Source organism: Dryobates pubescens, chromosome 16, assembly GCF_014839835.1.
Source record: "Dryobates pubescens isolate bDryPub1 chromosome 16, bDryPub1.pri, whole genome shotgun sequence".
Lineage (NCBI taxonomy): Eukaryota > Metazoa > Chordata > Aves > Piciformes > Picidae > Dryobates > Dryobates pubescens.
In genome coordinates, this window is record NC_071627.1 from 15,333,095 (window position 1) to 15,349,177 (window position 16,083).

The 16,083-nt window shown below is 45.3% G+C and overlaps 1 protein-coding gene across 1 annotated transcript; it reads left to right on the plus strand.

Annotated features, from left to right (window-relative positions):
- Positions 1-7,631: 7,631 nt before the first annotated feature.
- C1QTNF2 (C1q and TNF related 2) lies at positions 7,632-9,760 on the plus strand. Its single transcript, XM_009904659.2, has 2 exons — positions 7,632-7,872; positions 9,138-9,760. Exons 1-2 carry the CDS (start codon positions 7,632-7,634, stop codon positions 9,749-9,751), a joined length of 855 nt encoding a protein of 284 aa, XP_009902961.1. The 3' UTR covers positions 9,752-9,760.
- The last annotated feature ends 6,323 nt before the right edge of the window (positions 9,761-16,083 follow it).

The following is a 16,083-nucleotide window of genomic DNA, read 5'->3' on the forward strand; positions in this document are numbered from 1 at the left end:
AACCCCACACAGGATCCCAGCCAGGGCAGAGCAGGAACTGCATACCCACAAGTGGAACCCACAGGCTGCAGCCAGGAGCACCAGTGACCCATTCTGTGTGGGTGATGGCAGTTCCAGAGCCATCACTAGCATCAATAGGCTGATGAGTCCACTGCAACCTCTCACACTGCCAACCTAGGCACCTTTGGAGCCAGGCTCTACATCAACAGCTCCAGTTTAGATTCTCCCCACCACTCCCTTAAAAAAAGTTATTCTGGTCCAGACCAGCCCCAGCAACTTCACAGAGCATCCTGCAAAGCAAGGATGGAGGGAAAGGATGGGCAAGAATGCAGCAAAGTCAGGAACTTCTTCAACCCTTGTTTGTATCTCTGCACTTCCCCAGGGGCTGACAGGGAGGCACTGTCAATTTTGAGAGTTCTAAGATGTTTGCAGATTCTGGGTTTAATAGGCCAGTATATTGCTGAGCTATCAACAAGCTGACTTGCAGCAGCAGAGAAAGAAGGGACAGGGATTTAATGCAACCCAACACTTCTGTGCTGGCAGAGTTAAAGCTGAGGTCCTGCTTCAGCCACTGCTTCTGGTGTCATTGCCTTAATTTAAGCAATTGCTTGGGGGTTTGCAATTATTTTGCAAGCTCAAAAAAAAATCCCAACCTTTTCCAAAGACAGAAGCATTCCTGCTCTGGCATCCCTATAGCAAAGTCCCTGTGTTTTCTCTTGTGCACCCACCTGAAGAAGTTCTAGGTTACAGGCAGGGTCTTCTCAAAATTTGCAAAGATGCTACTGTCCTTTAATTCAATCCTGGAGCAATCTGCCATTACCTGTTTGTCTAAATTGGTTTAGAAGCAAGTTTCCACCCTTAGGATAAGATTTGCTTCTCTTGCTAATGCTATGGGATCAAGTGTCAAAGTTGTTGCCTAGTTTGATCTGCGTTACCCATCTCCTTGCACAGCAGTTGCAGCAGAGAGGGACAGAACCAGTGAGAAATGATCGAGGCAACTCTTGAGCCTTTCATACAAGACTGCAAGAGAGAGGGAGAAAGAGGAAAGCTCCCCAAGCACCAAGATGCTTTCCAGCCATATGTGCGTAAAAATTTCTTCCTGCGCCACGTGACAGAGGCACAGACCCATTACACAATAATAAAAATATGCCTTTGGCAATGTTGAGCCAAGACCCAGAGCTGCTGCAGGAAGCCAGCACTCCATGCAAAAAGGAGTAAAACTTTAATAGAAAGGACCGAAGTCAACACTGCCTACCCCTCAGAGGGACGCTGCTGTGGCAGGACGGTGCCTGGCTCTGCGCGTGACTGCGATTGGCAGCAAAACATCTGCTTAGAATCCCGTAGGTTTCCAGAGCCTGTCAAGACCTCACTGCAGAGATTAGTCGTGGTGAGTAGATTAACTTCTCCTTTATTTTTTTCCCCTCCCTCCTCTTAACCTTAACTTTGAAAACTTACCAAATAAGGTCTAAATCACTGAGCACTCAGGTTCCCAACGCTCGCACAGGAATCCATAAAGGCAACAGTCACCAGTTAAAAGAAATAGTCCAGGAAGCAAACATTCCTCAGACTTTACTGAGAGCACCCACCTCGTGTGGCCAAAACTACAGCCTCTCCCTTCAGTCTGGAGACTGACAACTTCTCTAATGGGGCTTTAGCTCAGGGCTAGGTTTGCCACAGGCATCCCTGGTTGCCTAAAGGTTGAGATGGTGATGCAGGTTCAGGCACAGAAGATGCATCACTCTTTGTCTCCTTCAACGCTGCATGGTGTAACAGCAGGTAACGGATCAAACTCAGATCCACTCTAATTCCTTCACTGGCTTTTCTCAGAAATTAAATACATCCATTTCAGTGCTGTCACTGGTGGCACACCTTATTTTATCTAAATCAGCCTTGTGTTTCCACCCCAGGCACACCACCATCAGAGCTGAGAAATAGGCTCACAGGGATAATGATTATTTTGAAGGCTAATTAAGACATGGCTAATTGAGCCATGTTGAGAAATTGTGAAGCAGGAAGATGTTTTGTTTGAGAAAGCCTCAAGCATCAAAAGGAAACAGAGTAGAAAGTTGCCAGGTTTTGTTGATTGCTGGGTCTCCTCTTGGGTGCTCCAACCATCCTGCTCCTCCCTCCAAGCAGCAGTTCCCCCCAGACTGTCTCCTTTTCTCTGCTCTGCTGTGCTTTTCCTCACCACAGGCGGGCACACACCACCACAGTACAGCAAAGGTTGGCTTCCCTGGCCAAAAATCACTGTCCAGCCACCACATGCTACCAAACCACATCTGGCAAACCCTCAGAGATTTTTCATCTAACAGGATTTCAGCCCAGCTGCCCTGTAAGCACCACAAAGTACAACTGATCCTTCTCTCCTGGGGTTCACTCTTACAAGCAAAATTCTTTCTTACAAAACCACCTTTTTAAATGCATATAGATCTACAGAACTGGTCTGGCTTCTTTACTGAGAAGGTGATCAGGAAGATCACCTGCAGCAGGGCTGGGATGAAAGTGGTCACACAGGGGCTTGCAGGAGGCACATGAAACAAGGATGTTGTGGCAGTCAAAGCTATACGAGACACACAGCAAGAGATATGTCTTCTGACACTCCTGCCTGTGAGGTCCCTCCAGCAGCAGCAAGCCCATCCCATGCTGCAAAAACAGTAGCTCCAGGTCAGGGCTGGAGGCTGCAAGGAGCCCTGTGGGGACACAGCTCCTAAGAATGGTGGCAGAGTGATGAGCTGTAGCTCCAGCAACAGGGATTGTGCACAGAAAAAGCTATTAGAGAGCATGGATTTGCAGTCCCCCTTCACAGATGTTCCACATGCTACAGAATCTCTTGGGATGCTCATGTTTCCGCAGGAGTCAGGTTCAAACCTTGTGTACCAGTGTCTGCTTCAAACAGGCTGGTCAGAGCAGCTGGGGAGTCAGGCAGCCCACTTGCTCCTGGTGCTTCTCAGTCCTGAGGAATGTTGTGCCCCAATCTCCCCTCCCCAAGGATAGCCAGGGCATGGGGCAGGCTCTGCCAAAGGCCAAGCTCCAGCAGGAAGAGAAAGACCCAGAAAGCAACAAGCAATGATGACAAAATGTCCTAAAACAGAAAAGAAGGTGTCACAAAGGCCATGGGGCAGGGCCAGAACATCCCATTTCAGATATACATAATGAAATGTAATGATAGCAAAGGCTCAAAACATATGGCTCATTAGGAAGAGAGGCCAAGAACTACTCAGCTCTCCATGCCTCAAACTTGAAATCAGAGACACTTTGTATTTATGGCTCTGTTTGTACCAAGGTATTTTCTAGAAAGCTGTGTTTCAGCTCTAAGATTCTGGAGTGAACATTTTCCCAAATTATCCCCTTCCTAGTTTACTTCCTGACAGGTATTCCTTGAAATGACCCAGTGGGGATTCACAGCTCAGTTTTACAAACTACATCAATCCTAGGGGCTGCCTTGGACCCACACCAGCGATTTCCATTGATTCCGCTGAAGGACAGGGGAATCATTGTGTCTCAAGCCCAGCTGCTGTACACCTGCAACTCCACTTGCCTGCCTCATCCTTCTACCTCAGGACCCAGACATTTGCAGGATATTTTGAAGCTTCTCTCCTCTCTCTCTGGGTAGGGGTTTGAGCCAGCTATGATCAGAACATGATGCCTCAGACAGAGCCTATCTGGTAGCTCAGAGGGTCTTTCCTCCAAGATACCTCAGAACAACTCAGCACTGCCCTTGTTCATCACATGCTCACTATGAGTTGTACCATCACCTGAGTTCAAAAGCCTGATCTTCTTTGACTGAACAAGCTAGAAAGCACCATTGCTGCTCAGTATTTCAGACTGAGTCAATGGATTAATAAGATATTTTTAAGTATTAGGAAGAAAGGCATTTCTGTGTGTATGAGATATTGCCCATCACCAACATGAGATAAGCACTCCTCAACTGAAGGGCCAGAACATCTCCGCTCTGGTCCAAACTCAGCATCAATGTGCTCAGTAACCTCAAGCAAGTGCTGGTGCTGCCCCAGGCTCTGCTGGAAAGAAGCTGGAGCACAGCAGCCCTAGCACCTTGCCTATGCTGCAGCCACCTGAGCTAGCTTAAGTGAAGCTGGTCCTCTTTATTTTCCTATACTGAAATCAGTGCCTGCTACTGGTGTGCCCTCCCTGGCTGCTAAGGAGCTGAACATCTGCATTTTAGTGGCAGCCACACACTACAGCCATCACCTGATCCCCATGCTCAGTCAGGCTACACAGCATCTGCTCTCCTCCCTGAGCAGTCCTCCAGCAATCAGTAACCCACTGGTCACATTGCACTCTCTCACACATCGGGTATTGATCATGGGCCAAAAGCTTCCAAAACCCTATTAACAAAGACATTAATTAAAATGTCATTAGAAAAGTAAGACCTCAGCTGAAACAATGTTGCATGGCCTCCAGTGCCAGGTCTGCCACTAGTGCTGTGGAGAGGAAAGATGCTGATCTGTTTCCAATTTGCTTTTTGGAGCTCATCATATGCTCTACACCAAGGAGCAATTTTCCTTTTAAGGTGGAACAGCATGAGGTTTTTTCTCATTCAAAGAGGTTTCTTTAAGAGGTTATTTATAGATCCCCTTGTGAATGTTACTGTGCTTTGCATCCCACACGCACTGCTGTGATGTGGGATGAAATGTTCTTGTGGGGCCACTAATTAACACTGACTCAGGAGCTGCACCAGAGCACAGCTCCAGGTAGTCAAATATTCTCTTTCTATCCATGTACCACTACTGCTAACCTCCCAGACTCAGGCTGTTTTGGGCTTGACACTTTTTAACCCATCAGGTCAACTACATGGGTTGTCTAAAGGTAACAGAAGCTCTTGTCATAGAATGGAATCATAGAATGATTTGGGTTGGAAGGCACCGTAAAGATTATCTTGTTCCACTCTCCTGCCATGTGCAGGGACACTTCCCACTAGACAAAGTTGCTCAAAGCCCCATCCAACCTGGCCTTGAACCCTTCCAGAGAGAGGGCATCCACAACTCCTCTGTGCAACCTATTCCTTTGCCTCGCCAACCACATAATAAATAATTTCTTCTTTATATTTAACCTAAATCTACCCTCTTTCAATTTAAAATCATCACCCCTCATCCTTCCACCACACTCTCTGACAGAATGTCCTACCCCTTCTTTCCTGTAGGCCTCCTTTAAGTATTGAAATATCTGCCTGGACCCTTCTCTTCTCCAGGCTGAACAATCCCAACCTCCTCAGCCTGTCTTCACAGGGGAGGTACTGCAGCCCCTCAATTATCTTCATTGCCTCCTCTGGACCCTCTCCAACAGGTCCATGTCTTTTTTATGCTGAGGGTCCCAGAGCTGAACACAGTATGGTAAGAACCTCTAAGAGAGAGTGCTTCCCTCCTGCCCTGAGCTCCTTCTTCCCAATTTCTTCTCTACATGAAGCAGTGCCATCTTTTTTTCCAGGTTATGCTCCACAGTGACATTTTTCCCCTGCCACATCTTATTAGCGTCAGCCACCTCCAGATGTCTCCTGCTTCTCTTCTGCCCCATTTGAGGTGCTTAGTGGGAAGCACGGATGCAGCTTTCCGTGGGATTTTCCCACTACACAGGCATTTTAACATTCTGTTTCCCTTTCCATGAACTGAGAAGCCTTTATTCATCAGTCTACATTAATACTGGTTGGTGATTTCCATCTCACAAAGCCACTAAACAGACACTTTTCACGAGTAAGTAAGCTTGGGTATAAGCAAAGCAAAAGACAGCAGAAGAACAAAACATCTCAGCAGCCAAATCCAGCCTGGGGATCTGTTTTGCATTTCCCACTCCTCTGCATGTTCTTAATTACACGTATCACAGAACTGGGGGGCTCCCACACGGCATTAATATGTAGCATATTTCTGGCTGGATTTGGAGCATGTAATACGCATTTCCACCCCTTCAGGAGCCAAAACCAGGATGAGAGTGCTAAGGCCAACATGAAGTCTATACAACACTTTAAGATCTTATTTCCAGTGCAAGAGTTAAACATAACTATACCAGGGAGATGCTAAAGCCTCCTAGCAATTAACTTAATGCCAAGCAGAACTTTGCCTGACCAAAAGGCCACTGACAGACTAAAAGGTCTGGGCTATCCTAGTTCATCTTCTAGTGCATCTGTGTTTTCCTACAAATAATCAGAGGACAGGAAGACCTGCCATATGAGAAAGGATGAGAGAGCTGGGTTTGTTCAGCCTTGAGAAGACAAGGTTTAGGGGAGACCTTATTACCACATATCAGTACATAAAGGGTGGCTAGCATGATGATGGAGACTCCTTTTTTACAAGGAGTCATAGGAAAAGACAAGGGATAATTGGCACAAGTTACTCCTGAGGAGATTCCAATAGGAATCCAGAAGAAAATTTTTCCCCATGAAAACAGTTAGACATTGGAATCATCTCCCAAGGGAAATACTGGTCACTTTTAAGACTCAGCTTGATAGGGTGCTGGGCCATCTCATTTCAACTACACTGTCACCTATAAAGGCTGGACCTTCCAACTTGGCATTCTGTGAAATTTGCTTCAGCACCAAATCCTGAAGACATATGTGAAAGGTGGTTTGCTTTTCAACCCTCACGGACATTCTGTATTTCTTTAGCAGAACTTCAGGATGAAATAAGAAAGCCCATGCAAACAGATGAGGCTTGTGAAATATTTAAGACCTTACCATCAGAGGTAGTATAATAATGGAAAAGACTGAATTTTTGTAGGATTCTCTTCCATCAGATACAAGTGTGCCTCTCTCAGCCTGAGGGCAGCAGCTGTCAGAGTGATACATGGTTAATTCCTTTAAGAAAAGTAAAATAGTTTAAAAAAAAAAAATTCTTTGACTTTAGCTTGATCTCTCCTAATCAAATTACTACTGAGCAACCAGTGAGCTACCCATAGGATTTATATAGGGTAGTTTTAGGCTTCATATTTCATTTCTCTAGGGGTTACTTCAGCTACTCCAGCTGAAGAAAGGAATTGGGCCAGGGAATGCCTCTCATCCCTTCATAGGCTTGCTCAGGTTGTGCAGTGCTGTGCAGCCCAACTGTATGAGGCGTGGGACATTCTCAGCTTGACAAGAGGCTCCATTTGTCCAGTCAGGCAAAACACAAGTAGAACTGCCTTAGCCCAAAGCCTCTGCATGACTGTCTCCTGAATTCAGCCCTGGATCACACAATAGTTTGTGCTTGGTAAGAAATCCTCATGACCCAGCTGCAGCACAGGTCTTACTGGAGAAGTTTACACCAAAACTCTTTCTCTTTCCACCACTCCAGAAGTCTTGAGCAGCTGCTTTGTGTACCCCCCTGCCATGGCTTCTTGTGTTTTGGGGAAAAGGTGGTGCAGGGAGCAGAACATGGGATGGCCACAGATAGCCCTGGAGAAGAATACTTTTTAAAAAACCTCATTGCTCAGATAAACAAAACTCCATGAGCCAAATCTTTGAATCCATATCACACCAAAACAAACATCTCCTCCATCCTGCCAAAACCCCTGCCCAGTTACCTCCCAGTTCTGTGCAAGTCTCTACAGCATGACCATTCCAGTGAAGGGGACACTGCTGTACTCACACACGCTGGCTTCCACACACAACAGCCATGTCCCATCTCATTTTTACAGGCTGTGCCATGATCTCTGCTGTCCTCCTCCTCTGGACCGTGCCCTGTGTGGCAAACCACATCCTGGGGGGCTTTGCCAAGGGAGAGCTTCAGGAAGGTCCCCAGCTGGCATGCAGCTTGCCAGGACCCCCTGGGCCGCCTGGGCCCCCTGGTGCACCTGGGACTCCGGGGACAGTCGGTAGGATGGGCTTCCCAGGAAAAGATGGCAAGGATGGCAAGGATGGGGATAAAGGCGAGCACGGAGATGAAGGTAAGAGAAAAGTGCTTCTTGGCAGAACAGGGGTAAAATGTAAAAGCTATAGTGCAACAGCTCAGTTAACAGCAACCTGCCACCCCAAATCTGAGCCTCAGGACAGACATCTCATAGGAACCTTCTAGAGCTTTCCACTCTCCCCCCTCTAACCTCTCACATTTGTCAGCTCTTGCCAGAGGGGTTCAGACTCACTTTATTTGCTTACAGAATCTTAATGCTGTTTGCAGTTCCTATTGGCTTCCCTGTGTTGCCAAGTGAGATTTTCCCAGTTCCCATATATTCTCTCCAGATGAGACAAAGTGATGGTCTTTGACTCCTGCTATCAAGGGGAAAAGTCAGGTGCTCATCAGCACTCTCTAGTTGGGTGACAGGATATGTTCAGTCTTAATCAAAGCAAACAACAGCCCTTCTTTAATCCCGAGCACCAGGACCAGCGATAGAGAGGAAGTGGTGATTTCCCATTGCCACACTAGAGTGCACTCCTGATCCAGCACAATGCCAGCGCACCAAAGCCGCACCTTCTCTTCTCCCATCCACAAAACAGGGAATTCAGAGAACAGTTTTCCACCCACAGCTGCATTTAAATCAAGTCTTGCTAGAGCAGTTCAAGAGACAGGGCATGAATCCCCATGAACCTGTTGTGTATTGGACACTACCACAATCAGCACTAATCACAGGTTTCAGCATCAGTGTGACAGCCCAAACTGTCTCCCACCTCAAGAAAGTCTCTGCACCCACTATTTTCTGGTTCATCACTGGTTCATTCCCAGTGAGGCTCAACTTTTTGACATTTTAATATTTTACCTTTTTTGAGCAACAGTTTCATGTTTAATTAAAAAAAAAAAAGGGGGGGGGGGGGGGGGGGGGGGGGGGGGGGGGAGGGGAAGTACTCCATCTGCTCGAAGCTAGGTTCCAAAAGCCTCACAAACCTGTCCCACTTCTAAAAACACACAAAATTTAAAGCTTGTTCCTGGCTAGCTCTTTAATTAATTACTCCTTTTTCTCAAGTGAGCCAGATAATTGAACCAGCCTTTTGGTCCCTAAAAGGGACAGATTGTCCTGCTCCTGAGTCTCATTGTTATCATGCCAACTACCTATCTAACATGGTTAGTCAGTTCTGACAGATGTCCAGCCCCAGGTGGTATTTCACTGGAAATCTCACCAGCAAGATTTTCCTCTTAAATGAAAATTTTACTGCTGCAACCATACAACCCCTTTCCACCTCTCTCACTGAAGAATTTACAAGGTTATTTGTCTTCTAGGTCCACAAGGCAGAACAGGAAACCCCGGCAAGCCAGGACCAAAGGGGAAAGCAGGAGCTATTGGCAAAGCAGGCCCACGAGGGCCCAAGGGTTTGAAGGGTAATCCTGGAAAAAATGGGGCACCAGGAAAGAAAGGGCCCAAAGGGAACAAGGGAGAGACTGGGATGCCAGGACCCTGCACCTGTAATGCTAACAAAGCCAAATCTGCCTTCTCTGTGGCAGTCTCAAAGAGCTACCCAAGGGAAAGGCTGCCCATCAAATTTGACAGGATCCTGATGAATGAGGGAGGACATTACAATGCTTCCAGTGGGAAATTTATATGTGGCATCCCAGGTATTTACTACTTCACTTATGATATCACTTTGGCCAACAAACATTTGGCCATTGGCTTGGTTCACAATGGGCAGTATCGGATCAAGACCTTTGATGCCAACACAGGGAACCATGATGTTGCCTCTGGATCCACCATCCTTTCTCTGAAGCAGGAGGATGAGGTATGGCTGCAGATCTTTTACTCAGAACAAAATGGGCTTTTTTATGATCCTTACTGGACAGACAGCTTATTTACTGGCTTCCTGATATATCCTGATCAAGATTATCTCAATGAAATATAGGATGAGAAACTAACCTGAGGGGAAAAATAGGAAACACATGAGACCACACTCCAGCAAAGTATGGCCTGTACATGGATATGTGCAAGATTATCATACAATTCCATATTTTTGGGGCTAACAGCCTGCATTGGATATTTACTTATGTCATCAAGTGCCAGGACCAGTAGGGCTTACCCTTAAGCAGCCTCATGAATCAATACATCTCAAAGCCACTCATTATGTATTCCATGATGATTCTAACACACCGTGGACATGTAACTCAAATACTGGTGCAGAATGCTTTGATTATAATAAAGCATGGAAGCCAACAACCATTTCCTGAAAGCTGAGCTCAGAAGTGCCTCTGATGCTGGACAATGTATCACCATGCCTTCTTCCTCTACACCCTGTAACAGCAATAATCCTTGTTCATACAGAGCTGCACTTTACCAACTACTCAACAGTCAGGAAGTTTTCAGCTGAAGTTATAAAAGAGCAAGCAGCTCTTAGCCTCATCAAAGCACCTCTAATAGGCAAAGGCATCTGGTCTAAATGGGAAATGACACAAAAGAGAGATCTCATCTTTAAGGCTGAAGATAAGGCTCTTCATAGGACATGAACTGTTGCACTGAGCACCACTGGCATTTCTCAGATTGCAGCCTCATTATACCAGCGCTGGGGTCCTGCATCTGGTTTCAGACAAGCATTGACAGGCTGTGACCAGAGCCTAAACTGGACTGTGCAAGCAAATGCAAGTGGGCCTCTGAGCCATGGTGGAGGATGAACATCACAATTAAGACCCAAGTGTCAGAGACAGAATCACTCTTCACTCTTGGAACAGAGTCATTAATAACCCCCTTTCTTTATTCCTGGCAGCTTTTGCTGGACATAGATACTTGTGGTGCTACAGGGATCTTCTCGAGGGCGTAATGCTAAGCTGCTGCTTTGCTTTTTTGATGTTGTATGCCAAATATTACATATGTTCCAAAACTCAATGTTTGGGTTCTAAACCATATGGGGGAATAAAAATTAAAAACCCCCAAACCAACCAACCAACCAAAAACTATGGAGAAGTCAAAACCTGAACTTTTTGTTAAACTGAGCTTATCAATGTTCCCCCCTCTGTAGCAACTAATACAGAGACATGCTCCAAAATGATTTGCTATTACCAGAGCAAAGAGCTATCCTGCTATAAAGCCACTTAGTCTGGCAGCCTTGCTCCAGGGTGTCCAATGCTCCTACAACAAAGAGGTCTCTCTTTCCATAGCCAGATTGAAGGAGTCTCTCTTTTTTTGCTATCAGATGCATCTTCTTGGTTTCCAGTCATATTTCTCATCTCTTTTATCACTTGGTGAAAACTCTCATGAACTTCCACCTCCTCTAATCATCATATTGAGTCATTGGAGGGCTATCCCTTAAGAGCAAAGATTTTTTAAACATATTTTTTCCCAATCTTACTTTTACAAGTCAAAATATTTGCATGATTCTCATGACCTACAGTAATTGTGTTGTATCTTACACAAATCTTTTCAAATACATTTTATAAACCAAAATAGCCTTGCTGGAACAGTCTTGGTATTTATAAAAGTGGATTCCCAGAAGGTAATTCCAAAACTGTGACACAGATTCCACATCCACTGTTTGGTTTAGCTGATGGATTTTGTGCAACAGGAGTATTGCCCCCCACCTCCTAGCCCAGTTAGCAGGGGAACATGCATAGTTTTCTGCTCTCTGTGCAAGAAAACCTGCAAGGTGGAAGAACAGGATCTGTCCATTCCCCTGAAGCTGCTCACCCAGATGGCCAGTGTCCTATCCCTGGCAATGGTTGCTCAGACAATATATTTCTTTTTCCAAAGCTCCCTCATTTATGGTCTCTTGGGGTTCATTTGCAGGCAGCTTCCCAAGGCAGCAGCAGATCAAGAATTGCATTTATTCCTCAGTGCCCAGCCCTGCACACCCAGGAGTCCAGAGGAGAAAACAACCCCTTTTGGGCTGAGATACATGCAGGTCTCTGCCAAAACACAGGTCTCCCAGCAACTGTACATGTTAGAAGCAGCTCAAGGGAGGTGGAGGGACACATGGAAGGATGTTGCCTCTCCACAACACCATCCAGCTGTACTGCACCCAAAAGGAAAATGATATAGCAGAGCTTTAATTAACCCATTAGTGCTCACAGCCACTGCTATCAAAAGACAAGCCTTGGTTGCCTCCTCAGTTCTTTCCCCCTGATTTAGTGTTTACCCATCCCCAAAAGTGGGTATTTTGGGGGTGGGGGTTTTTCTGTTGTTTGGGTTTTACTTGTGGTTAAGTCAGTTCTCCAGTGATTTTATGAGATAAACCCACTTGGCACCAGAGCTAGGAGAGCACCAGAGGGGAAAAGCCTGAGGAGGGTGAAGGGGAAGTAGCAGTGAGCAATGAGATCAGCTCAGTCTTCCTTTGTTATCTCTAGAAAAGACCCCAGCAGGGAGCATTTTGTCCCAGTATCAACCCTCTCCGAGGAACATGAGCTGGTTTTCCCAGATGAGAAGCAAGGGAAGTTATTAACTGTCTGGCAAAGCATCCTTTTGATTCTAGTGAAAAAGAAAACCTGCAAATGAGTCTTTTAAGTCTGCAATATCAAAATACAAATTATAATGAGAACCACTGCCCCCCACTGAGTGCGCAGTGTGTAGTGCTTGCTTTCATTTTGGAGCTGCAAAGTCCTTCCTGCAGGAGCAGCACAGGACTTCTGGCTCCAGCTGGCTCTGTCCAGTCTCAGGAACTACCCCAGGTCACCGTGCTGCCCTCTCTATCCTGCACAGCTCAAACCCCTAGGCATCTGTTGCCATCAAAGACTCCAAGAAACAGAAAACCCAAACTAACAAAATATAGCAGGCAAGAGGGAGAGGAGCAGCTTCTCCAGATTGTTTAACCTCTCATCACTGTGAAATCATTTGAAGACACCATGTATCATATCTCTGTGAAAGAGGCAGGAGCATTTGAAGTGATAGATCTGGGCTCCTCTTGGACAAGTTCCTCTGAAAAAGATATATTTCCTCTTATGGTGCTTTAAGAGCTACTTGCATGCTGAACAAAATGTCTCCACTCAGCCCAATCCTGCAGGGAGAACCATCTCAAGCAGCTGAGGGCTCTCCCTGCTCCTGCCTCACCCAGCAGAGGGAGGTGGTATAGGCAGCTGGTAAGGTACAAGTATGCCTGGGTCACCACAGGGCAAGTTACTAAAATATTAAAAGGAGGCAAAACCCTTCCCCACCTAAGTCCAAATGACTGGCTCAGACTTTGGAGAATTTAAAATAACATTCTGCTTACTTTTGCATCTTTGGGCTGCGTTTTGGTTTGTGCTGTTATTGTCCTCCAGCCAAACAGTTCTTTGTTTTTAAACTGAAATTAAGATTTACATAAAGTCTCTCTATTCCAAAGACAAAAAGTTTCTGGAAAACCACCAAGTAAAGCTCTGGTTTTCACAGCCAAGCTCTCTCAAGAGAGCACCACTCCCACGCAGGCTGCTCACCCAAGCCCAGGCAGCTGCCTTCACCTCTGGCAGGGTGGGGGAAGAGTGAGAATGGTGGTAGCTGGGTGAGCACATGGGTACATGCCAGCAGGCAGGAAGGAGGAACATCCTGGCTGAACAGGATGCCATCCACATCCGCCACTCCGGCACAAGAGCTGTTATGCTGCAGCATTCTCCTTCATCTGAAGTGTCAGAGCCACCTTTTGCACCATGTTTTAGCATTGCCAAGGGCTGCCTCTGCACATGGAACAAGCCAGTTCCATCAGCAGAAGCAGCAAAGTTAAATGAGGACAGCACAAGCCCATGACCCACAGTTTCACATGCTCCACTCCAGCACTGCTATTACCCCCACAATGGCTCTGTCATTCCCTAGTGACTGTGTGCAGAACAGGCTGTGTCCTCTGGGTGCTTGACAGGCACGTTGAGAAGAGAAAGACCTCTACAAGGAAGGATATGTTCATGGAGATTCCACATAAACCACTGGCTGAGAGAAAGAATGAGGAAATGAGTGAGGAAGACAGGATGGTGTGCTTAAAGTTGGGGGGGGTGGGGGGTGGGGGTGTTGAAGGGGGAAAGGGGGGACTGGCTTGTGGTTCATGCCAGTTATCAGGCACTAAGCTTGGCTATTTCAGGCTGTTGGGCAGCAAGCAGCTCACAAGCTTCCCGTGGGAGCTCCCAGTGCCCCAAGACAAGGCACCCTGACTCAAACTGCTCAGCATCAGCGGAAAGCTAGGAACTGTTACCATTCAAAAGCCTTTAAATAAAACCGGATCTTCAGGCTACATAGAAGGGCAAAATATTTTGCCTAAAGACTGTCTGTAATATTGTCCTTTCCCTGCAGTGTCACAGTCTTAGCCTGGCATGGATACATACCCAACAGCAGCTCACTGGGGTTAAGCCCTTCCTACCAGTCAGACTTAGTAATTATAGTTCCTAGGGACAGTCCAAATCCTGTAGCATCTTAAAAAAAGAATTTAAAAAAAAAAAAGTATATATATATATGTGTATATATATATATATATAAAAAGCATTCATAGCTTGCTTCTACCAACAGCAGAGGAAAGCAGGTTACAGCTCTCCAAACCCATGACCATGGAAAGGGGTAGCCCTGCTCTCACCCTACCCTTACCTCTGCCATTTGCAGAGATCTACTCCCCCACATCTGAGAGCCTGCCCTCCATGCTGGCAGGTAAAATACAGCTTGCCTGCACCATTTCTTGGTGTCTTTGTGGCTGATGTCCTCAGTTATTGGTCACCTAAAAGCAATTTTATTGCCCCAACAATCAGAATGGTACAACTATCGGTAAAGATGTTAACTTGCTTTGTTAAACTATTTTTTGAGGGGAAAATGCTACAACATTAACAATTTCATTGACTTACAAGCTCAGCTTGTTACTGACCCTGCATCTGTGCTTTACCCAACCAGGACTTACTAGTGAGTAACACAGAACTTCCCAGACTGCACAGAAACTTTATGCAAAACTACTTTGGGAATCTCCATGAGAGTTTACTTTTCTCTTTCTCCGTCTGGTTTGTTGTTGTGCTTGTTTGGTTTTGTTGTGGGGGTTTTGTTTGGTTGGTTGGTTTTGGGGTTGTTTTTTTTAAGCATTTGAAAATGAAATCAACAGTTCTGTTGCAGCTAAAGCCTGTATTTTATCCCAAACTATATTTTCACCCAATAAAATGTCCCATGGTATCAGAACCTGATAAAGATTCACAGGATCCCATTTGGTTGTAAAAAGATACACTGCAGCTGCAGTCAGTTTTTACAGTATCAAGGAGTTAATGACCACGTCTCTGTATTGTTCATTTGGCTATCAGAAGGAACAGTACTGGATTCCCTGTTTTATGTGCATGGCCTTGCTGGCACTTCCTCCTTCAAAGCAAAGTGATTCCAAGGTTCAAGGCTATGTCTGAACTCTTATCAAGTCCAGAATTACTGCTCTCTTTGTTGCTGTGAGTATTTTATGACATCAAAGATGCTATTGGTTGTTGGGGTTTTTTTAATCGACAGGGCAGCCTATTTGGGTCCCCCTAACAGCCATGCTACATGAAGGAGAACCTTATTCCTTATTTGTTTCCATTTTTAATATCAATGCAGTTCTGAAGGAAACTTCTGATACACCATGCCTAATTTAGTTTCAAATGGAACAAGTGAAGCACACAGACCATATTTGGGAAAAATCAAATGGTTTGGCTGCAATGGTTGCAGCGTTATATGGAACAAGTTTCTATTTCATGTGGCATCTCAAGACTACTTAGAAGATAATTCAGTTTTTAAGAATACAAGTGTTTTAAATCAACAGGTGCTATGAACATGAGTTTCTGAAAATTCATACCATATTTCTGTTACTGAAAATTTATCTCAAAGCACTGATATTCTTTCTTTCAATGAATACTATTGGCTTCTTTTACAACATAAAAAATTTGATAATAGCTGTATATAAAAACTGTTAGAGAAAATTAACATACTGTTGTATGAACCATGGACAGGCCACTTGTAAAAAATGCTCTAGCTGTTAATTCAACAAAACAGTTAAGCACATGCTTCCTTTTGAGGCAGTTTTTTTTCCCTGCCTTAATTTAAGGCACCAAAGCACTTTGTTTAAGGGATACCAGGATGTACTTAAAAGAAAACAGGGGACATTATTTCTGATGGACACTTGGTGGCAGCTTTTATCTGTAGGCTTAATAGCTGTTGCCACTTAAGTTCACTGCTTCCCTTTTATAGCAGGGGACAAGCCAGCAAACAGAGACTATAAACAACTGGGGTATGTTTTCCCCAGAAGATTTGGTCAACAGCTTTCTTTGATCACAAAAAATACTTTCACAAGAACACTAA